At 55.1% G+C, this 22180-nt stretch overlaps 3 protein-coding genes across 3 annotated transcripts; 2 read left to right on the forward strand and 1 right to left on the reverse strand.

The window, feature by feature from the left end:
- The first annotated feature begins 11187 nt into the window (after positions 1–11187).
- On the forward strand, positions 11188–11493 carry LOC141953571 (feather keratin Cos1-1/Cos1-3/Cos2-1-like). Its single transcript, XM_074892253.1, has one exon. It carries the CDS (start codon positions 11188–11190, stop codon positions 11491–11493), a length of 306 nt encoding a protein of 101 aa, XP_074748354.1.
- A 3239-nt stretch (positions 11494–14732) lies between these two features.
- Positions 14733–17403, reverse strand: LOC141953268 (uncharacterized). The gene is made up of 4 exons (XM_074891734.1): positions 17352–17403; positions 16528–16901; positions 15610–15675; positions 14733–14903 (listed from the first exon to the last, which is right to left on the reverse strand). Exons 1-4 carry the CDS (start codon positions 17401–17403, stop codon positions 14733–14735), a joined length of 663 nt encoding a protein of 220 aa, XP_074747835.1.
- Positions 17404–20656: 3253 nt separating this feature from the next.
- Positions 20657–20962, forward strand: LOC141953395 (feather keratin Cos1-2-like). Its single transcript, XM_074891930.1, has one exon. The coding sequence runs from the start codon at positions 20657–20659 to the stop codon at positions 20960–20962; it is 306 nt and encodes a 101-aa protein (XP_074748031.1).
- Positions 20963–22180: the final 1218 nt, after the last annotated feature.

Genomic DNA, 22180 nt, shown 5'->3' on the forward strand with positions numbered 1-22180 from the left:
CAGAACTGTTCCCTGGTACCGCAGGACCCCCTCAAACATCCCAAATCCTCACGTTCCTCTTGTCACTTACAAAGCTCAGCCTCAAACACTTCAAAGCTGCACCTGCAGTTCCCTGATGGCCCATCAGTTAGAGGCTGAAGAGCTCTGGTCTCCCTCCTTGTCTCCCTCATCACTTCCTGAGAGACTGCTGTCATTGTGTGCCTTGATTATCACTTTCCCTTTCACTTGTCCTTCCCTTTGAATGGGAAGGGAATTTGATCAGACAGCCTTAGTGAACTGGATGCTCTCACTTTCCACAGGCCTTTACAGTGACCTCTGGTGAAGTTCCTCAGGTGAGCGAGTTACTCAAGACACTGAAAAGGCTCCTGTGCCCAGAGAAAACTGGGTCACTTGTGTGTAGGCTCACAGGAATTGTTATTCTGGAATTAATTACTTTGCACCGCCATATTCCAATATATTTATTGTTTGCTCTCCCTGATGTCCTGCATTTCCTACAGGAATCTGAACCCTGTCTCACAGCAATTTGGGAACATCCCAGCATGAGGAACAGATCCGAATTCTACCTCCAGCTGAGATCCAAATCTTATCATTTTTACCCCATCCAGGTGGAAAGGGAACTTCTCATGTCTCTTCCAGTACCTCACAGAGGCAATTTTCTCCAGGTGCCTCACTTGCTTTGCCTCCTTCTCTTTCCCTGTGGCCCATCTCTCCCTCAGACACATCAGACACCCACTGAAGAGCAGGTCTTTATCTTAAGGCAATGTCATCAGGCCACCTTCCTCTCTGGTGTCCCAGCCTCAGCATTTGCAGCTGCAGGGCATCTGGCTCACCCCAGACACAGCCCTTTGCTGCCATGGGAACATGTCAGGGCAGCACCTCTCCCTGTGCTCAACTGGAACTGGTCCCAGACCTCCACAGCCGCCCCACGGCGATCACCAGGGATGGGCTGGATCTTGTCCGACTCTGGGATTGTTTTGGCTTGTAAAGCGGGGAAGCCCTGCAGCTGCAGCAATAGGGATGGTCTCTAGCTTTGACTTTGTCTCTCACGAGCAGACTTTGCCTGTGAACAGGCTGAATTTCCAAAGAAGACCCCACAGCTTGGACCCAAGACACCTTCTCTCTTTCCTGTAATGAGAACACAATCAATTGAACTGTTTCCGCCCAACCCACAAAAGCCCAAAAGCTCTCTGCTGTCATTAAATCCACCAGCGATGGCCGGGGTCTGATTTCCCTTCTGAGCACTGGGCTTCCAAGGACTTGCCTGGAGTTGTCAGGGGCACAGAGGCAGAGAGCTGCCTGGTGGAGTCCTGGTTCTCAGAGTGTGGGGAGAGGCTGTGCTTCCTCATGTGCATATGCACCTGCCTGTGCCTGAGGGGGCATTTGTGCCTGTGTGTTTGCCCTTGGGTGTGCATTTGCAAATGCCCATGTGAGAGTGAGTGTGTGCCCGTGTGTGTGTGAACAAGTGCCTGTCTGTGTGTGTCTGTGCAGGGGTTTGTGTACCCGGGCATTTTTGCAGGTGAGCAAGTAAGTGTGTGTGGTGTCAGTGTGCATGTGTGTGTATGTGTGTGGGCATCTGTGTGTGCAGACGAGCACATATCTATCTCTGTACACGAGCTTGCACGTCTATCGACATGCAAGTGTGTGTGTGCAAGTGCGTATGAGCAACTGTGAACACTGATGTGATGACAAGTCTCGGGGCTCAATGTGTGTGTGTGTGTGTGTGTGTGCATGTGCAGGGGTTCCTGTGCAACTGGCTGTGCATGCACATGTGTTTTCATGTGTGCTGACATGTCATGGCATCATGCAATGATAGAATATCTGGAGTTGGTAGGGGCCCATAAGGATCATCGAATGCAACTCCCTGCTCCTTGCAGGACTGGCTAAAACTAAACCATATGGCTGAGAACATCGTCCAGATGCTCCTTGAGCTCTGACACATTTGGTGCTGTGACCACTTGCGTGGGGAGCCTGTTCCAGTGACCAACCACCCTCTCAGTGAAGAACCTTTTCCTAATGTTCAGGCTGAACTTCCCTGATGCAGCTTCATTCCATTTGTTTGGGTACTGGGTTTGGCTGACAGGGTTTTTGTTCCTGGGGGAGGGGGCTACAGCAGTGGTCCCCTTTGAGAAGCTTCTCAAAAGCTCCCCCAGCTCCAAGTCAGACGCACTCTGGGCAAGACCAAGCCTATTAGTGATGGTGATCTCTGTTGTAGTTTGGCACTGGGAGTACTGAAACATGTGGGGGTGACTCATGCTGGAGTATCTAGAGAAGAATGCATCCTGTGGGGAGGACTCATGCCAGAGAAAGTTTGTGGAGGGTTGTATCCCATTGGAGGGACGCCCCGTGGAGCAGGGGGAAGAAGAGTGTAGAAGAGTGCTGCCCCCCACCTTGGAGGAAGAAGCAGGACGCTGACTGCAGCCCCCATCCCATGCCCCTGTGCCGCTGGGGAAGAGGTAGAAATATTGGGAACAAAACTGAGACTGGAAAGAAGGGAGGGGTGGGGGGAGGTGTTTTAAGATATGGTAATGCTACTCACTGTCCCATTCTGTCTGTTAATTGTTCTCTTTTTAGTGTTTCCATTACAGAGATGTTCCTGTTTTCTTCCCCAAGGGACCCTGTCTTTGGCTGTTACCGTTAAAGGGTGAGCAACCCCTACCTGTCCTTATCTCCATTCCTGAGCATTTTGATTCAATTTTTACCTTTCCAGCTCTCGGGGGGAGGGAGTGAGTGAAGGGATGTGTGGCGCTCAGTTGACCTCTGGGATCAAACCACAACACCTTGACCTTTTCCTTTGCATTCCATTTCCTACCACTGGTCACCAGAAAGAGATCAGCACCTCCCCTGCTTCTGCCCCCCTTGAGGAAGGTGTGGACTGTGATGAGGTCACCCCTCAGCCTTCTCTTCTCCAAGCTGAACAATCCAAGTGACCTCAGCCACTCCTCATAACTCTTGCCCTCAAGACTTTTCACCATCTTTGTCACCGTCCTCTGGACACACTCTAATAGTTTGATGTCCTTCTTATTTTGAGGTGCCCAAACCTGCACACAATACTTGAGGTGGGGCCACACCAGTGCAGAGTGGGACAATCACCTCCCTCGACCGGCTAGCTGTGCTCTGCTTGATGCACCCCAGGACACTGTTGAGCCTTCAGGCTGCCAGGACACACTGTTGACTCACTTGCCATCAACCTAAAACTCCACATCTCTTTCTGCGGGGATGCTCTCCAGCCTCTCGTCCCCCAGTTTATACGTATAACCATGATTACCCCGGCCCAGGTGGAGAATCCGGCACTTGCTCTTTTTACATTTCATGAGGTTGGAGATTGCCCGGCTCTCTAGTCTATCCAGCTCTCTCTGCAAGGCCTCTCTACCCTCCAGGCAGTCCACAGCTCCTCCTCGTTCAGTATCATCATCAAACTTACTTAAAGTACATTTGATTCCTGCATCCAGATCATTTATAAAATCTTTGAAGAGAAATGGCCCTAAAATGGAGCCCCAGGGAACCCTGGAACATGGACTGAATGTTGCTGTAGAGAGGGGAGTGGCATAATTCTGGGGAATTTCTGCTGTTGTAATTGTGGTGAAGGGACGAGGGGAGGAGTGTCTGTACAATATCCACTATTGTTGGTGCTGTGATGGTGTTATTTTGATTTTGGTGTGAGGAATTCTTTTTGTTGATGTAAATGAAGTTATTGAACATTGTAGATTGTGTGATGAATGTATATATCAATGATAATTCTAAAATATGTGATTCACAGATCAGAGTGGTGGAATATATTGGGCTTAGGGGGAAAGGGACAGGGGTGCAGGCTGCAGGAGTGGCTTCTGTGAGGAGATGCCAGAAGCTGCCTCCCCATGTTGGACAGATCCAGTTCCAGCCCACACTAAGACTGACCCTGCACTGACCAAAGCTGAGCCAATCAGTGACACTGGTAGCACCTCTATGATAATAAATGTAAGAAGGGGAATAAAGTATTGCACAACATAATCTGGAAGTGAGGAATGAGAAAATGTGAGAGCAACAACTCTGCAGACACCAAGGTCAGTGAGGCAGGAGGGGAAGGAGGTGCTCCAGGTGCCGCAGCAGAGATTCCCCTGCAGAAAGTGGTGAAGACCATGGTGACACAGGTTGTCCCCATGCAGCCCATGCAGGTCCATGGTGGAGCAGATATCCACCCTGCAGCCTGTGGAGACCCCACGCCACAGCAGGTGGATGTGCCCTGAAGGAAGCTGTGACCACATGAGAACTCACGCTGGAGAAGGCTCCTGGCGGGACCTGTGGCCCTGTGGAGAGGAGCCCACGCTGAAGGAAGTTTTCTGGCAGAACCTGTGGCTCCGCAGGGGACCCTCACTGGAGCAGTCTGTTCCTGAAGGACTGCACCCGGTGGAAACCACCCACGCTGGAGCATTTCATGAAGAACTGCAGCCCATGGGAGGACCTGTGTTGGAGAGGTCCCTGAAGGACTATCTGCCATGGGGGGGACCCCACGCTGGAGGCGGAGAAGAGTGTGAGGAGGAAGGAGCAGCAGGGAAACTGTGCTATGAACTGACCACACCCCCCCTTTCCCCATTCCTCTGTGCCACTTGGGGGGAGTGTTGCATTTAAGGTAATGAATTAGTTTGGTAAGAGATGAATCCCCTTGTGTTCTAGCTGGTCCTCAGAGATTGCAGGGACCAGGAGTGCCTGGATTGATCTCTTAATAGCTATGCCAATTATGGCTGTAACTAGAGGCCGGACACCAGGTGCACGAACAGCCCATGTGCTGTAGGTCCGGTTGCGTTCAAGAGAAGCCGTGGGGTTCATGAACAGTACGGTTTATTCTTATGCAACATGTACAGGCTCTCTGAGAGTGCCTACGATAAATGCACAAAGTGCAGGTTGAATATATCGCACTGCACACAAAAATCGATTGCAATCACAAACACTTAATTCCTGGCTAATCTGTCGGTGTAGCCAATGGCCCAAATCTTACAAAAGGCATCCCTTCTTGGGGGGGTGAAAAGCACAATCCCGTCAATCTGTCCCTCCAACTTGGTACTGGATTCTCATCCCTCTGAGTTAGATACAAACTTGGGGTATTATTTATCTAAGTGTGTATGTGTGAGTGGGTGGGACCATCAAGTCATTTTTTCTTGTGTAACGACACAGCACATTCCTTGGTGCCAGGTGTGTGCTGGTTTTGTGGGAAAAGAGGAAGAATGAGAGATCAGGTCTGCAGAGTTCTGCAAAACAGTCCTTGAGAGAAGGGGAAGAGCAGGAGATAAATCTTCATATTTGTGTCAAACTTTGCAGGTTTTTTGCTGTTTCGCTTTTCCCAAACTTCCCACAGGGAGGAAGTAGAGGAGTGGGAGTGAGATTGAGCCTGAGAAGAAGGGTGGGGTTATATTTGTTCCTATTTCTCATTATCCTACTATGACTCTATTGGCAATAAATTAAATTAATTTCCCCAAATCGAGTCTATTTTGCCTGTGATGGTAATGGCTGAGTGATCCACCTGTCCTTATCTCAACCCACGAGCATTTTGTTTTCTTTTTCCCCCGTGTCAGCTTGGTGGGCACCTGACCACCAGCCAAGGTCAGCCCAACCCCCAACAGGCCAGGATGGTCCTGGCCCAGCATCACAGTACAAATGGCCAACAACCTCCTTGGTGCAGAAAGGCTGCTGAAGGAGCAGAGTCACCTGGGAGTAGTTGGGCACAAAGCCCACTGCCCACGCTGCCAGCGCTGGCAGGATGTAGACTTTCTTCATCATGATGGCGTTTTTCACTGAGCACTTTGCATATGGTGACATAATGTTCGAAGCACGTGGCTGAGGGGATCAGGAATGTACCCAGGAAGAAGTGGGAAAATGAAAGCAGGAAACACAAATGGTAGTTCTGCTGACAAGGAATGTCTCCAGCTTCTAGGGGACAATGGTGGTGGCACAGCAGATCTCCAGGTAGGAAAGCCTGCCAAGGGGGAAACACATCAGCAGACTCGGGGGCTGCTCACTCTGCACGGGGACAAGGATGAGGCTATTCCCACTAAGATGAAGAGAAAAATGGAGAAGACAAAGACAAGCAGGGCCAGGTGTCCCCTGGCGAGGTCACCCCGCTTGACTGTGTTGGTGTTTCCTTTGGGGCAACATACTGCCCTGTTTGGAAGAGCTACCCAGGCAAGAGGGTGGAACCAAAGGTGTGTTCAGGTCAATCCTTTGTCTCTGTTGGTGTCAGAGGAATAAAATCAACCACTGCTGCAAGGCAAGGTAAGCAGTGTAACCCAGGTGAAGGTCTGGCCCTGCCAGGCTGGAGAAGCAGGTGGTAGACCACAGTAAAGAGAACTTGACAGAGCTCGGACGAACGTTTCTGCTTTGATGGAATGAGCCTTTGCCATGTAAAGACTGACTCCACTAGCCACTAACTCTACATCTGGGTGCATTGGTTTCTTAATTGCCCCGTTGCTAATTGGCTCCGTCGAACGTGCAGGGAGGCTGTTGGCGGTACTAACAGCCTTGGGGGAGCCCTTGGTGCATGTGCCCGGGAAGGGCAAAAGCTCTGGGACTCTGTCCCCTGGGCGAGGCATTTCTGAGGCAGAGCTGGCCGGCCGTTACAGACAGGCCCGAGGATGCCCCGTTAGGCAGCAGAGTCTGAGCCCGTCGGGAGGCAGCAAGAGAGCCTGGGGGAAAGCCCGCCCTGCCCTGCCTGCCTTGCCCAGCCCGTCTGCCTGTCCCTGGGCAGCGCTGCCCAAGCGCGGCTCTTTGGTGGCCTCGGGAGCACAGACCCGCAGCGGCCGTCAATGAGAAGAGGTGCTGAGGCCAGGCCTTGACTGCTGGGGGGGCCTGGTGGTGCCGGTGTTGGTGGCGGGGCCGGGCGGGCGGGGGAAGCGGCCCGGGGCCCGGGGACAGGCGGGGCCGGGCGGGGCGAGGCGGCCCGGGCGGGCGGAGCGGCAGCGCCCCCTGGCGGGCCCTCCCCGGGCTGACCCCCGCCCCCGCCGGCCCCGCCCGGCCCCGCCCTCGGCGGTTCGTGCCCGGCCGCAGCCCCGGCTCCTCTCCCCGTGTCTCCCAGCGCGCAGTAATACACCGCCGCGTCCCCGCGCCGGGGCCGGGCGAGCCACAGGGCGCTGGACCGGCGGTCTGCCGCCACCGACAGCCGCCCCGGCGGGGCCTGCAGCTCTTTGGAGCCCTGAAAAGAGCTCACGAGGAATGCGGGAGCTCGGCCCGGGAGCTGACGGTACCAGTGGATGACGTCCCCGGTCTGGATGTTGGGGTGGGAGCAGTTGATGGTGACGCCGGTGCCCTCGTTGGTCTCTGCCGACGGCTCCTGCTGCACCTGGGCTCTGCCCGCAGCCACTGCCGAGGAGAAAAGAAGAATCCCTTTGCTTCAGCTGAACATGTCGTGCAGCGGGAGAGGGGAGTGGGGACACTTCACAGATGATGGGGGTGTGATCTGAGAACACAGGATGGAGAGACAGTTCCTCTGAGAGTGGTTGTTTGGGGACAGGAATGTTTGGAAGGACAGTCCGAGTGAGGAAGAGGAGAAGGGACTGAGGAAAAGAGATTGGCTGGGATGGATGGATGGATGGATGGATGGATGGATGGATGGATGGATGGATGGATGCAGAAGTGGAGTAACAGAATAGAGAAGCAAGCTGGGAGTGAACGACCTCGTTGGGGACAGAAGGGAGGACAGAGAAGAGAATAAGGTTTAAGAGGAGCAGGAGGGTCACAGGCGAGCCCCGGCCTAGCCCGTTCCCCGCAGCCCCTGGCCCAGCCGCCGCCGCCAGCCCCGCGCACCCAGGAGCACCGCGGCCAGCCCCGCCAGCCCTGCGCCCCGGCCCCGCCGCATCCCGCCGCTCCGCCGCCCGCGCCTCGCTGCCCCCCGCCAGCCCCGGCTCTCTGCTCCGGCCGCGGCGCCTCCTCTCCGCCGCCTCCGCTCCTCTCGGCCGCCGCCAGCTCCGCCCCGGGGCTGAGCCCTGCGCCGGCGCCGCTCGGGGGCTCGCCCGGGCTCAGAGTGCTCAGCGGCTCTGCACCGCCACCACTTGCGCTCCCGGCAATCCCACTCTCTCCCTCCTCCAGCAAGGGCTCCCCAGCAACAAGAAGCCTGCCCAGCGCCAGCTGCAGCCTGGGCCAGCAGCAGGGCCTTGGCCCAGCACATGCAGCAGCTTCCCAGAGCTGTCCCCGAGCTCAGCGGCTGCAAACAGCAGCCACTCACCTCCTGCCCATGGCACGGAGGAGGCTGAGAGCCTCCCTTCAGCTGCCCCTCTGCAGGCCGAGCACAATGCCTCCGAGCTGCTCTCTAGCAGAGGGGATGGGAGGCCAAGGGTGACCTGGGCGTGCAGGGTTCAGGGAGGGCAGGGGACAGGGGGAATCACAGAGTCACAATGTAGCTGAGCAGGGACCTGCAGAGGTTGTCTGGGTCAATCCCCACTTGGAATATTTCCCATTAGATCAGGCCGCTCCAGGATGGAGATTGCAGAATCTCCCAGGGAAATCCATTCCAGTTCTCATTCTTTCTTTTAGCCTCTTGCTTAACTAGAAATTTCCCTATCCCAGAAGCTGTTCATTGCCTCGACTCATGTCACAGAGGACCTCCACAGTCCAGTCCATCTTCTCTCTTTCCTTTCAACTCTTATTTCCTGGACCTGCTGGCAACAATTTGTCTGACAGAGATCAGTGTCTGCCTGTTGCCTGTGGTTGGGTGTCATCCCCAAACTTGCAGAAAATTCTCACCTTCCCACTACTTGTGCTGTTTATGAAAGCATTGGAGTATTGATCCTCCTGCTGATCCCTGAGAAAGCCCAACAGTACGTGTCTGCTAGCTGGGCTTTGCACCACTCATCAGAACTGTTTGAGCCTGGTAGTCCAGCCAATATCCCACCCACATTATCATCCTCTCGCTGAACACATTTCTCACAAGTTTCATCATAAAAGCAGTGCGCGAGAGGCTGTCACGCTCTTGCTAAACTCTAGGTACACACATCCCCTGCCCTTTCCTTGTTCCACTGTGCCTTTTAGCTCCTGAGAAAGCAGTGAGGGTGGTCCTCAGCTACACTGAGGGGAATCAGCCCTGGCTGAGCTCTCCCAGCAGAGCTCCCTGGCACTGATCTCCCCGAGGTCACTCAAGGGAATGGGGGGAAGCCTTGGCTGCACTGTGTCCAAGCTGGGCCTGAGCCCAGGCAGACAAATGTTAAGGAGGGCAGATGGGCTTAGAACATTTACCCACTGTACACAGCCCTTGTCGGAAAGAGAGTCTCTTTTGGACACCTCTGTGGGGCAGCAGCAGGCTTTGGGGGATGTTGTCTTGAATTCCCTCCCCGGGGCAGTTGCTGGGCACTCAGAGTGAGATTCCAGTGTGGGGCAGGAAGGTTTCTGTGGTCTGAAATCCAAAGCAGTCATCAGCTCTTTACCTTTCCTTGTGAAACCCACAGGGTCTGTCCTTCCCCTCACAGCACAGCGATATCAGGCTTCATACCCCTTTCATTCAGTACCTGTTTCATCCACGAACTTGGTCCCTGCCTGATACAGCACCAGGTTGATGGGATGCACAAATACATTTGTCATGTGCAGGGACCTGAGAGAGGGCCATGTCCCAGCCCAGACACCACCGACACTGCACGGGAAGCAGATGCACTCAGGGATGGCCAGCACATGGTCAGCAGGATTCCTCAACCTTTCTTCTTGCCCAGAAAGCAATCCCCGTCCTTCTGAACTCTCTAGAGCTGGGGAGAGCAGCCGTGTCCTGGCCTGGAGAGGCAGGGAGGGGGCACTGCCAGCCGTGCTGAGGCACTCCCACTGCTGTTACACTGAATTAAACTAAGGAGCCAAGCTGGAGTGAAACCATCCTTGTAGTGGCCTGACATTGGCAGCAGCGGAGCGTGAGCTTTGGAGGGGCAGGAAAAGGAGGGCTCAGGATCCAGGGGCTGCACTTCAGAGCGTCTTCCCTGGACACATCTCTAGCAGGCTGGTTCCATCACTGTTCAGCTGCACTCAGGCTCCTTCTGACCCTGGCAACCTGCTGCTCTGTGGTGCTCATGGACAGAGCAGAGGAGACTGGCCGGGCCATGAGCATCATGTTCCCTTGTGATGAAGAACCCACGACGTCACACATACACACAAGCTCATGCACACTGACATGGAATTTTACAGAAATCTGTGATCCCACATGCATTCACAAAAATACAGCTGCTTACAAGGAAACACAAGAAAAGAACACACATGGGAACACAACGGTCCATGGACTCTGCTGAGGATCCCGGGGGACTGGGCAGTGTTAGGCAGGATGGGGTCAAACCCCAGCAGCACAACACCTACACCTGGGGAGGCAACAACAAGTGACCACTGAGGTGAGCTGAGGAGGGAGGCAGGGAAATATATGGACATGGTATAACCTCATGTGCGGGATCCCACGGCATCCATCTGAAGATATCTGGAATTTCGTTCTAATACCACTTAAAACAGCCCCACCAGAGTGACCCAGACTGACATCACTTGCCTGCTCTGGAAACATCCAACACTTGAGCTGAGTCTTCTGCCAGCACTGCTGCATTCCTGCCCTAGAAATCCTGGGGCCTTTCATCCCAGTGCTCAGAACAAGCCTTCACTGGGGAATGGGCATGGCACAAACCTGGAAATGAAAAGGAGCAGTGCAGGAAATGAAAGCACAGCCCATAGCATTAGCTGCGATGGTTTGCATTCAAGATGAGCTTGTCAGAAAATTGTTACCTCTGCAAAGGTGCCTCTGGTCCTGCGGCAGTGAAGGGCAGGTATAAAAGGCAGCCCAAGTCCCTGCTCTCTCATGCACTTCTCTTGGCTCCTTCTGCTTGGGAACCAGGTGAGTCTGAAGCCCCTTCTCCTCCTCTTCCAAAGGGAGATCTGCACTTCAGAGACATCCCAGCTGATATTGCTCTGTCCTGTCGTGGGGTTTGGATCTTCTTATCATGACATAGGGAAGCAGAGAGCAACTGTGCTTAGCGAAAGAAGCTGAGATGTGGCTGAGGGGGCTTTTGGTTTAGAAATTCAGAGAGACCCTGCCTGAGCCAGGCTTCTGTTTGTGGGGGAATGAATACCATGTGGCTCTTGGCAGAGCTTCCAGCTCCCCACTCAGTATTGGCTTTGGCTTCCTGGTGACAGGGTAACCAGGCAGCTCCTCACCCACCCTTGTGCTATGCTTTCTCCCTGCTTCTACCCAGGTGCACCTCCACCCTCAGAGACATGTCCTGCTACGACCAGTGCCTGCCATGCCGGCCCTGCGGCCCCACCCCACTGGCCAACAGCTGCAATGAGCCCTGTGTCAGGCAGTGCCAGAACTCCACCATCGTCATCCAGGCCTCCCCCGTGGTGGTGACCCTGCCTGGACCCATCCTCAGCTCCTTCCCACAGAACACCGTTGTGGGCTCCTCCACCTCCGCTGCCGTTGGCAGCATCCTCAGCTGTGACGGAGTGCCCATCAACTCTGGGGGCTTTGACCTCTCCTGCATTACCAACCGCTACTGCGGCAGAAGGTGCCCCCCCTGCTAAAGCCACTGATGACAGCCCGGACATGGACCACCAGGAACTCAGAAGCTCATGCTGGACTGAGGACAGAGCTCCTGGCCAGTGATTTCAGAGAAGCTGAGCATCCTTCCAAGGGAGGGCAGCAGGGTCTCTCTAAAAACATGGCCAAAGTCTAACTTCTCTGCCTTCTCCTCCCTCCAATCTCTTTCTTGTCTTGTCTTTCTTCTGGGCTGTATAGAACCCCAGAGACAAGCTGGGGGATCTGTCGGCCCCTCTCCCTCCATAATGATGCATCCCTTCTGGGATCTCCACCATGGCCAAAGGGCACAGACATTTGGCAGCTGCTGGTGCTCTCCCTACTCTGGCCATCTCCTTTCAAAGTGAACCAATTTCCCTCTTCAGAGTCATTAAAGCTTTCTGCATCCCAGAATCTGCCTCCACATAATCCTTTTATTGGTCAACATTGTATCGAGTTCCTGAGGAAGAAAGGCATTGTCTTGATTGGTGGGTGATCGGGTTGGGGACCAAAGCAGATGTTTCGTTCATCATTCAGAGAGGAAGGGGAGGATGGGACACATGGCAGTGGGGACTGTTCAGGAACTGTCTCTTGGAGGTGAGGAAGTCATACCTGGCTCCTCCACAGCCAGTGGCCATAGGGCTCTGCCTTCTGGCATCTCTGCTCAGACACAGGCCCTTGGCCTCAGAGCATGACCTGCAGAAAGGGAACCTGACCACTGCTATCCCCTAGAGAGGAGCCCAATTCTGCTGGAGGCTCTGAGAGGTCAGTAGCTCACATGTTTGTGCAAAAGGGAGTTTTTCTAGCTTTAATGGTAGGAAAAGAAGCTCAGTCAAAAGATGTCTGCAAAAGATGCAGGAGTGGGATTGATGTGAGAAAAATCCTTTAAAACAGCCCCAGAACTAATCCTCCTCATATTCCCACATGTCCCCAGAATGAGGGGTTATGACCTGCACTCAAGGACAAGGATAGCAATGACAGGTCACCGCTACAACCTCCATCCCCCAAAGAGTTCACTGCACAGCCCACTATTTATACAGTTCAAAGGGCTAAGATGACCCTAAGGTTGATGAAGTCAGCCTGTCTGGCCCTCACACCAGAGCCCTCCTGTCACTCACACACCCCTAGCTCCCACCAGACAGGGCACCCCAAGGACAGTAACGAGTGCCCAAACCCCCATGGTCCATCTGTGCTGCCTGGCCTTCCCCCAGGCATGAGGCAGCTGACCCCAAGGCCAGGTGTTCTCCTGGCAGGCCCATGAAGTAGGGCATGAGAAGGGCTCCAAGGACTGGTAGAGTGCAGTGGGGAGAGCAGGTCCTCTGGATCTCAGCACATGACCATGCAACAACAGGAGAGTCCAGAAGGTGGTTCAGACTATTATCCAAAATTGGAATCATCACGCAATTTCAGGAAGGAGCATTGCCCCATGACATGATATGTTTTCCATCTTACTTTGACCTCTGACCTCTGAGGGATACACCCTGGAGCAGATACTCTAAGAGACAGGCCTGCAGGAAAACCTGAAGAAGCAATGTGCAGCAGGGAATAACAGGAAGGAAAGAGCAGCAGCAAGGAAACTTTGAACAAACAGCCACAACCTCCTGCATTGCCTGCCCCCTCACCAGAGCATTTGGATAGATGTACCATGTAATCCATGGCGAAAACAAGAGGACCTGAGACTCTGTCACCACCTTCTCCTTCATCTCAAACCACTGACACTGTCCCCTCCTGGAAGAAAATTTTGACCTGCAGATCACTGTGTGCCCAGGGGAAGCAGAGATGCCAGGGGAGAGCTGAGGGCCCCTTCCAGCAAGCTCAGAGATAAGACAGAGATAAGACAGGTGTAGAAAAGCACTCAGGTCATGTGAAATATCATTCTGCAATGAGTTACTTTGTGCTCCCATATTCCAACGTATTTATTGTTTGCTCTCCCAGATGTCCTGCCTTTCCTGCAAGACCCTGAACATTTTCTCACAGCTCTTTGGGAACATCCCAGCATGAGGACAGACCTGAATTCCACCACCAGGTGGGATCCAAATCTTATCATTCTTACCCCACTCAGGTGATAAGGGGACTTCTCATATCTCTTGCAGTACCTCACAGAGACATTTTTCTCCAGGTGCCTCACTCTCTTTGCCTCCTTCTCTTTCCCTCTGGCCCATCTCTCCTTTGGACACATAAGACACCCACTGTCTTCCACAAAAACGGAAATTTCTTTGACACCTCAAGCGGCCTCACTGTCAACATCCACTGTCATGGCCTACTGAGCTGACCCCACTCTCGTAATTAAGACATGTTGGTCTGCCACCGTGGCAGATTTTTCCAGCTCATCCCACAGCTTCCCCACTCCAGGAACAGACAGACTGAGCATAATAAGAGACGTGTGCACAGAGGGACACACTAGAACCCAGAAATGCACATCCCAGAACTGCAGCCACCAGCAGTTTACTGTTGGGCAAAGAACTCACAGGGACTCAGAGACACAGGGACTCCCCCAGCCAAGTGCTGTTGAGTTCCCACAGCTGCAGGAGAGACATGAAAAGCAGGGGGAGACCTCAAGGGGTTGAACAGAGCATCTTGTCCAGTGCCTGGCTCATGGGTCTTTGTCACAAGTTGAGGCTTTCACTGATCCCCAGAAGCAGGGCTAGGAGGACATTTGCCTTCCTTGGGTTTCTTTTGGCAAGGAGGTAACCCCACAGGAGCCGTCGTATCTCCTACCAAGAGTCCCCTTCTCCAAGAGGGGTCACTGGTGGACACTGAGGGAAGAGCAAGATTTGGGCAAGCAGCTGCAATACTTCTCCTGAATACTCAGTGCTGTGTCCAGCTCACTTTCAGCAGCTCAGGATTGTTCCCGAGTCTGCTGTGGCAATGCACTCTTGTGGCAAGGAAAGCCAACAGCATCCTGGCCTGCAGTAGGAAGAGCATCACCAGCAGGACAAGGGACCTGATCCTTCCTCTCTACTCAATGCTGGTGAGGCCACTTCTGGAGTGCTGGATCCAGTTCTGGGCTCCATAATGAACTTCTCCTGCCATCCAGTGTCCAACCAGAGACAGGGGCTTGCACCCACCTCTCTCAGGGTTGGAGACAGGCCCCTTTGCAGCCCCTCATGTGCTCCTTGTCCCTCCTCAGTAGTGTCTGAAGGGAGGTGGAACCAGGAACAGCTACAGGCACCTGGAAGCAGGAGTGTGACTCTCTGTGCCCACAGGGATTTTCTCTCCCTTCTCCCCACACCATGGATGAGGCCCTTCAAGGGAAATGTCTCTGGGAACAGCAGATGCTGTAAACATCCCAGCCAGAGTCAGAGACATGACCTCTCTGTGGCAGGAGGACATCCAGCACAACCCTCTGCTTCACAAAAATCTTATCCACATCCCTCTCGTTACAACTGATCAGCCTCTTTGTCTGGAGGTGACACTTCTGAGAAGAGTGAGAAGAGAGGATCATCTTAGGAACTCAGGGGTGTTTCTGCCTACAGGGGAAATCTCCTTACGGGATGCAGTGGAAAAGAATTGGGGGACTGTGCAAGGGGCTGTGCATGGGTTGTTTAGGGGAAGCAGCAGAGACACAGAAATGGAAGGAGCAAGGCAGTTTGTACTGGAGCAGACATGGGAGGAGAGCTGGAAACAGGGATAAGAGGGGCTGATGCCATGTGACCATGGGGCTGATCCCTGTGCTGGCCTGGCCATGCCTGTGGCTCTGCCTTGTTTGTCCCCCTGCCAGTAGTTCCCTGCAAACACAGTTACAAAGTGCAGCTGGGACAGGCACCACGGCTGATCCTTCACTCTGTGCCTTGAAAACCTCTGACCATGGACTTTGAAGAGCTGTGTCAGCTCCCCAAGCCACACAGGGTTCCCCGGGGACTGTCTGGAGCCCACAGGCTCTTCCCAGAGGCCTCCTCCTAGGTCTTACTAAGCTCAGACCTTCAGCTGCTTTGGGCAACCCAGCAAATATGTTTATGACTCACTCATCAAGTAGGAGTCATGGCATCCCTTGAGGCTGCGGTTGGTGTGTCCAGTCCGAGCTTTTACCCTGTCTACTGGGCTTCAAGTCCAAAGCTATTGAAACCTGTCAAAGAAGCTCATGGTCTCAACACTGAGGCACTGTGGGGAGCACTTAAAGGTGCCTGTGACCTCGACATCTGCTTCTCCTCTCGCTGTGGAGCTTGAACTCCTGACTCCATGGGATGACTCTGTAACGGGAGCAGGAACAGTTTGAAAGCTCCATGAAACCTTTAGCCGGAGGATACAATTTTTCATTCAGTAAAGAAATGTGCAACCCCTACTGGCTGTTCTTTCTCAAGGAAAGCTTTTCATTAGCAACTCAGCCCTGGAGTGCCCGTGGGGCCGGGGCAGAGGAAAGCACCTGCTCGGGGTTCCCTTGGCTGTCCTCGGGGGGAAAGGCCGGAGCCCGAGGAGGGGCCCTGTATGTTCCGTGTGAGCCGAGGGCTGCCCGGCTGCCCGTGGGCAGGAGGAGCTCTGCTGCACCGGGTACTTCCTGCGAGCGTTGGCTTCTTAATTGCCCCGTTGCTAATTGGCTCCATCGAACGTGCAGGGAGGCTGTTGGCGGTACTAACAGCCTTGGGGGAGCCCTTGGTGCATGTGCCCGGGAAGGGCAAAAGCTCTGGGACTCTGTCCCCTGGGCGAGGCATTTCTGAGGCAGAGCTGGCCGGCCGTTACAGACAGGCCCGAGGATGCCCCGTTAGGCAGCAGAGTCTGAGCCCGTCGGGAGGCAGCAAGAGAGCCTGGGGGAAAGCCCGCCCTGCCCTGCCTGCCTTGCCCAGCCCGTCTGCCTGTCCCTGGGCAGCGCTGCCCAAGCGCGGCTCTTTGGTGGCCTCGGGAGCACAGACCCGCAGCGGCCGTCAATGAGAAGAGGTGCTGAGGCCAGGCCTTGACTGCTGGGGGGGCCTGGTGGTGCCGGTGTTGGTGGCGGGGCCGGGCGGGCGGGGGAAGCGGCCCGGGGCCCGGGGACAGGCGGGGCCGGGCGGGGCGAGGTGGCCCCGGCGGGCGGAGCGGCAGCGCCCCCTGGCGGGCCCGCCCGGGACTGTCCCCCCGCCCCCGCCGGCCCCGCCCGGCCCCGCCCGCGGCGGTTCGTGCCCGGCCGCAGCCCCGGCTCCTCTCCCCGTGTCTCCCAGCGCGCAGTAATACACCGCCGCGTCCCCGCGCCGGGGCCGGGCGAGCCACAGGGCGCTGGACCGGCGGTCTGCCGCCACCGACAGCCGCCCCGGCGGGGCCTGCAGCTCTCTGGAGCCCTGAAAAGAGCTCACGAGGAATGCGGGGCCTCGGCCCGGGAGCTGACGGTACCACTGGATGAACTCCCTGGTCTGGATGTTGGGGTGGGAGCAGTTGATGGTGACGCCGGTGCCCTCGTTGGTCTCTGCCGACGGCTCCTGCTGCACCTGGGCTCTGCCCGCAGCCACTGCCGAGGAGAAAAGAAGAATCCCTTTGCTTCAGCTGAACATGTCGTGCAGCGGGAGAGGGGAGTGGGGACACTTCACAGATGATGGGGGTGTGATCTGAGAACACAGGATGGAGAGACAGTTTCGTTGAGAGTGGTTGTTTGGGGACAGGAATGTATGAGGGATGTTTGGAAGGACAGTCCGAGTGAGGAAGAGGAGAAGGGAGTGAAGAAAAGAGATTGGCTGGGAGAGATGGATGGATGGATGGATGGATGGATGGATGGATGGATGGATGGATGGATGGATGGATGGATGGATGAAGAAATGGAGTAAGAGAATAGAGAGGCAAGCTGGGAGGGAATGAGCTTATTGGGGGCAGAAGGGAGGACACAGAAATGAATAAGGTTATAGAAGGCCCCTCCCCGGCCCCTACAGCCCCTGTCCCAGCCCCCGCCGGCAGCCCCGCGCACCCAGGAGCACCGCGGCCAGCCCCGCCAGCCCTGCGCCCCGGCCCCGCCGCATCCCGCCGCTCCGCCGCCCGCGCCTCGCTGCCCCCCGCCAGCCCCGGCTCTCTGCTCCGGCCGCGGCGCCTCCTCTCCGCCGCCTCCGCTCCTCTCGGCCGCCGCCAGCTCCGCCCCGGGGCTGAGCCCTGCGCCGGCGCCGCTCGGGGGCTCGCCCGGGCTCAGAGTGCTCAGCGGCTCTGCACCGCCACCACTTGCGCTCCCGGCAATCCCACTCTCTCCCTCCTCCAGCAAGGGCTCCCCAGCAACAAGAAGCCTGCCCAGCGCCAGCTGCAGCCTGGGCCAGCAGCAGGGCCTTGGCCCAGCACATGCAGCAGCTTCCCAGAGCTGTCCCCGAGCTCAGCGCCTGCAAACAGCAGCCACTCACCTCCTGCCCATGGCACGGAGGAGGCTGAGAGCCTCCCTTCAGCTGCCCCTCTGCAGGCCGAGCACAATGCCTCCGAGCTGCTCTCTAGCAGAGGGGATGGGAGGCCAAGGGTGACCTGGGCGTGCAGGGTTCAGGGAGGGCAGGGGACAGGGGGAATCACAGAGTCACAGTGTAGCTGAGCAGGGACCTGCAGAGGTTGTCTGGATCAACCCCCCCTTGCAACAGATCCCCTTAAATCAAGTCACTCAAAGTCACATTCAGTCCAGCCCTGAACACCTCCCAGGGTGGACACTGCCAAACTTCTCTGGGAAACATGTTCCTTCTCTCCTTCTCCAGCCTGGAGACACTGTTGGGTGTTTTCCACAGACTTGCTGGGACTCCCCCACTTCCCACTACTCATGGCATTCATGAAAACTTTAAACAGCATTGCTCCTACTACTGATCCCTACTACTAGATCACACTAGTGAGTGATGGCCGGCTCGGCTTTGGACTATGGTCACAAAACGTTGAGCCTGGTAGTCCAGCCAATATCCCACCCAGCTGATCATCCTCTTCCTGAACCCATTCATTTCCAAGGTGGACATAAGAGAAGTGCGAGAGAGGTTGTCAAGGTCTTGCTAAACTGTAGGTACACACCTCCCCTGCCCTTTCCTTGTCCACAGTGCCTGTTACCTCCTGACACACCAGCAAGGTTTCCCTCAGCTACACGAGAGCCTCAGCTTAGCAGCAGCTCCACGAAGAGGGGAATCAGCCCTGGCTGAGCTCTCCCAGCAGAGCTCCCTGGCACTGATCTCCCCGAGGTCACTCAAGGGAAGGGGGGAAGCCTTGGCTGCACTGTGTCCAAGCTGGGCCTGACCCAGGCAGACAAATATTCAGGAGGGGAGATGGGCTTAGAACATTTACCCACTGTACACAGCCCATGTCAGAAAGAGAGTCTCTTCTGGACACCTCTGTGGGGCAGCAGCAGGCTTTGGGGGATGTGGTGTTGAACCACATGTTGCTGGGCACTCAGAGTGAGATTCCAGTGTGGGGCAGGAAGGTTTCTATGGTCTGAAATCCCAAGCCATCATCATTTCTTTGGATTTGCTTGTGAAACCCACAGGGTCTGTCCTTCCCCTCACAGCACAGCGATATCAGGCTTCATGCTCCTTTCATTCAGTACCTGTTTCATCCAAGATCTCAGTCCCTGCCAGATACAGCGCCAGGTTCATGGGATGCACAAATACATTTGTCATGTGCAGGGACCTGAGAGAGGGCCATGTCCCAGCCCAGACACCACCGGCACTGCACGGGAAGCAGATGCACTCAGGGATGGCCAGCACATGGTCAGCAGGATTCCTCAGCCTTTCTCCTTGCCCAGAAAGCAATCCCCGTCCTTCTGAACTCTCTAGAGCTGGGGAGAGCAGCCGTGTCCTGGCCTGGAGAGGCAGGGAGGGGGCACTGCCAGCCGTGCTGAGGCACTCCCACTGCTGTTACACTGAATTAAACTAAGGACCCAAGCTGGAGTGAAACCATCCTTGTAGTGGCCTGAAATCGGCAGCAGCGGAGCGTGAGCTTTGGAGGGGCAGGAACAGGAGGGCTCAGGATCCAGGGGCTGCACTTCAGAGTGTCTTCCCTGGACACATCTCTAGCAGGCTGGTGCCATCACCGTTCAGCTGCACTCAGGCTCCTTCTGACCCTGGCAACCTGCTGCTCTGTGGTGCTCATGCACAGAGCAGAGGAGAGTGTCCCTGCCATGAGCAGCACATTCCCTCATGATAAAGGTCACACACAAGGACATAAAAAGAGAGGCTCCTGCACACCATCATGGAATTATACACATGTCTATGCACCCAGATGCATTAAAAAAACTCCATCTGCTTACAAGTAAAGACAAGGAAAGAACACAGATGGGAACACCATGGCCCACGGACTCTGCTGAGCATCCCAAGGGACCAAGCAGTGTTAGGCAGGATGGGGTCAAACCGCAGCACCACAACACCTACACCTCGGGAGGCAACAAAAAAGTGACCACTGATGTGAGTTGAAGAAGGAGGCAGGAAAAGAACATGACATGGCACAATCTCATGCATGGGAGCCCACGGCATCCAGCTGAGGATGGCTGGAGCTTCTTCCTCAGAAACAACATTTCAAATAGCCCCACCAGAGTGACCCAGACTGACATCACTTGTCTGCACTAAAAGCATCCAACACTTGAGCTGAGTCTTCTGCCAGCACTGCTGCATTCCTGCCCTAGAAATCCTGGGGCCTTTCATCCCAGTGCTCAGAACAAGCCTTCACTGGGGAATGGGCATGGCACAAACCTGGAAATGAAAAGGAGCAGTGCAGGAAATGAAAGCACAGCCCATAGCATTAGCTGCGATGGTTTGCATTCAAGATGAGCTTGTCAGAAAATTGTTACCTCTGCAAAGGTGCCTCTGGTCCTGCGGCAGTGAAGGGCAGGTATAAAAGGCAGCCCAAGTCCCTGCTCTCTCATGCACTTCTCTTGGCTCCTTCTGCTTGGGAACCAGGTGAGTCTGAAGCCCCTTCTCCTCCTTGTCCACAGTGAGATTGCCACTTTAGAGACATCCCAGCTGGTATTGCTCTGTCCTGTCCTGGGGTTTGGATCTTCTTGTCATGACAGAGGGAACTAAGGACAAGGTCTGTGTACAGAGAGATTGGCAAGTTAAGGCGGTTTCGGTTTATGAATTAGGAGAGATCTTCGTTGGGTCAGGCTGCTCTTTTTTGTGGGCATGAAGACCATACGGCTTCTGGCAGAGCTTCCAGCTCCCTACTCAGCAGTAGACATGGCTCCTTTGTGACAGGGTAATCAAGGAAGCTCCTCACCCACCCTTGTGCTCGGCTTCCTCCCTGCTTCTACCCAGGTGCACCTCCACCCTCAGAGACATGTCCTGTTATGACCAGTGCCTGCCATGCCGGCCCTGTGGCCCCACCCCGCTGGCCAACAGCTGCAATGAGCCCTGTGTCAGGCAGTGCCAGAGCTCCACCGTCGTCATCCAGCCGTCCCCCGTGGTGGTGACCCTGCCCGGACCCATCCTCAGCTCCTTCCCACAGAACACCGTTGTGGGCTCCTCCACCTCCGCTGCCGTTGGCAGCATCCTCAGCTGTGACGGAGTGCCCATCAACTCTGGGGGCTTTGACCTCTCCTGCATTACCAGCCGCTACTGTGGCAGAAGGTGCCCCCCCTGCTAAAGGTGTTAGGAAATCCCCAGGGACACACCTGGAGGAACTCAGAAAATGTTGCTGCGCAGAGGATGAACATTTTGGAGGTTGTTTTCAGGATAGCTGAATTGTTTTGCCTTTCGTTCCATTTTCTTTGTTTGCTTCCTACCACCTCACCCAGACAGTCTCCCCAGCACCAGCTGGAGAAGGCCCATTTATCTCCTCTCCCTCCGTGGGACAGGCAGACAGACATCATGCAGGAACTTCTCTATGGCCAAGGACTGCAGATTCTCAGCTGCCCCCAGGGCTCCCTGCACTGCTGACCTCCACTTGGAGTGACTTTGTTTCCTTCTTTTGACTCATTAAAGTTCTGCTGCATTCAAGCCTGGCCTCCATGTGGTCTTTCCCTCTGTGGACACGCCCCAAACTGCCAAAGGAGAAGGGTGTTGCTCTGGGTGGAAGGGGGTGAGGGCACAAGGAGACCTTGCCTTGTTGTGTCTCTGTGCACAAATGCCCAGAAAGGCAGGAGGCTCTGAGGGCTCAGCAGCCCCATCAGCTCCTGAGCAAGAGCGTTCCTCTTGCTATGGCTGGAGCTGCACTGCCTTGGCAGGGGGTTGGCTTTGGGCTCTGAAAGGTGATTTGCTTTGCAGAATGGCAAGAGTGGTAAAGAAGGGAAGAGCCCTTGGGATGGCCCAGAGCTGCTACTCCACCTTCCTCTGCCCTCCACCACTCAATCTAGGGGCCATGGCCAGCACACATGGACGGGACTAGCAGGGAAAAGTCGCCCATGCTGCTGAATGTCTTGAGGCTGGAAATTGGAGCTACACCTGTGGGAGCTGAGGGTAGTCAGCACAGAAATGGGGACAGTGAAACAGTGTATTTCTGAGGGGGATCTAACTGCTCTGAGACAGAGTGTGCAGGAGAACATGAAGATCAGTGAGGACAAGGGTGCTGGGTGCACTTCCCAGGAGAGCTGTGGGTAAGTGCAGAGCTCTTGACTGCTTCACTGGTCCCTCCAGAGAGTTTGTGCTCAGGAACTGGCTGCCATTGTGGGGAGAGAGGATTTTATTACATGTAAATCTCATCCCTTCTGATCGGTGGAAATGTGTCTCAGCAGACACTACACTCTCATATGCTATTTCCTATGTGAACATCCAGATGCCTTGACAAAATTGTACAAGTGGAAGAATGGAAATCCCCCCACACATGTCCTTCATCAAGAGGGAATTACAGCTCATGAAGCACAGC

This window comes from Strix uralensis, chromosome 22, assembly GCF_047716275.1.
Source record: "Strix uralensis isolate ZFMK-TIS-50842 chromosome 22, bStrUra1, whole genome shotgun sequence".
NCBI lineage: Eukaryota > Metazoa > Chordata > Aves > Strigiformes > Strigidae > Strix > Strix uralensis.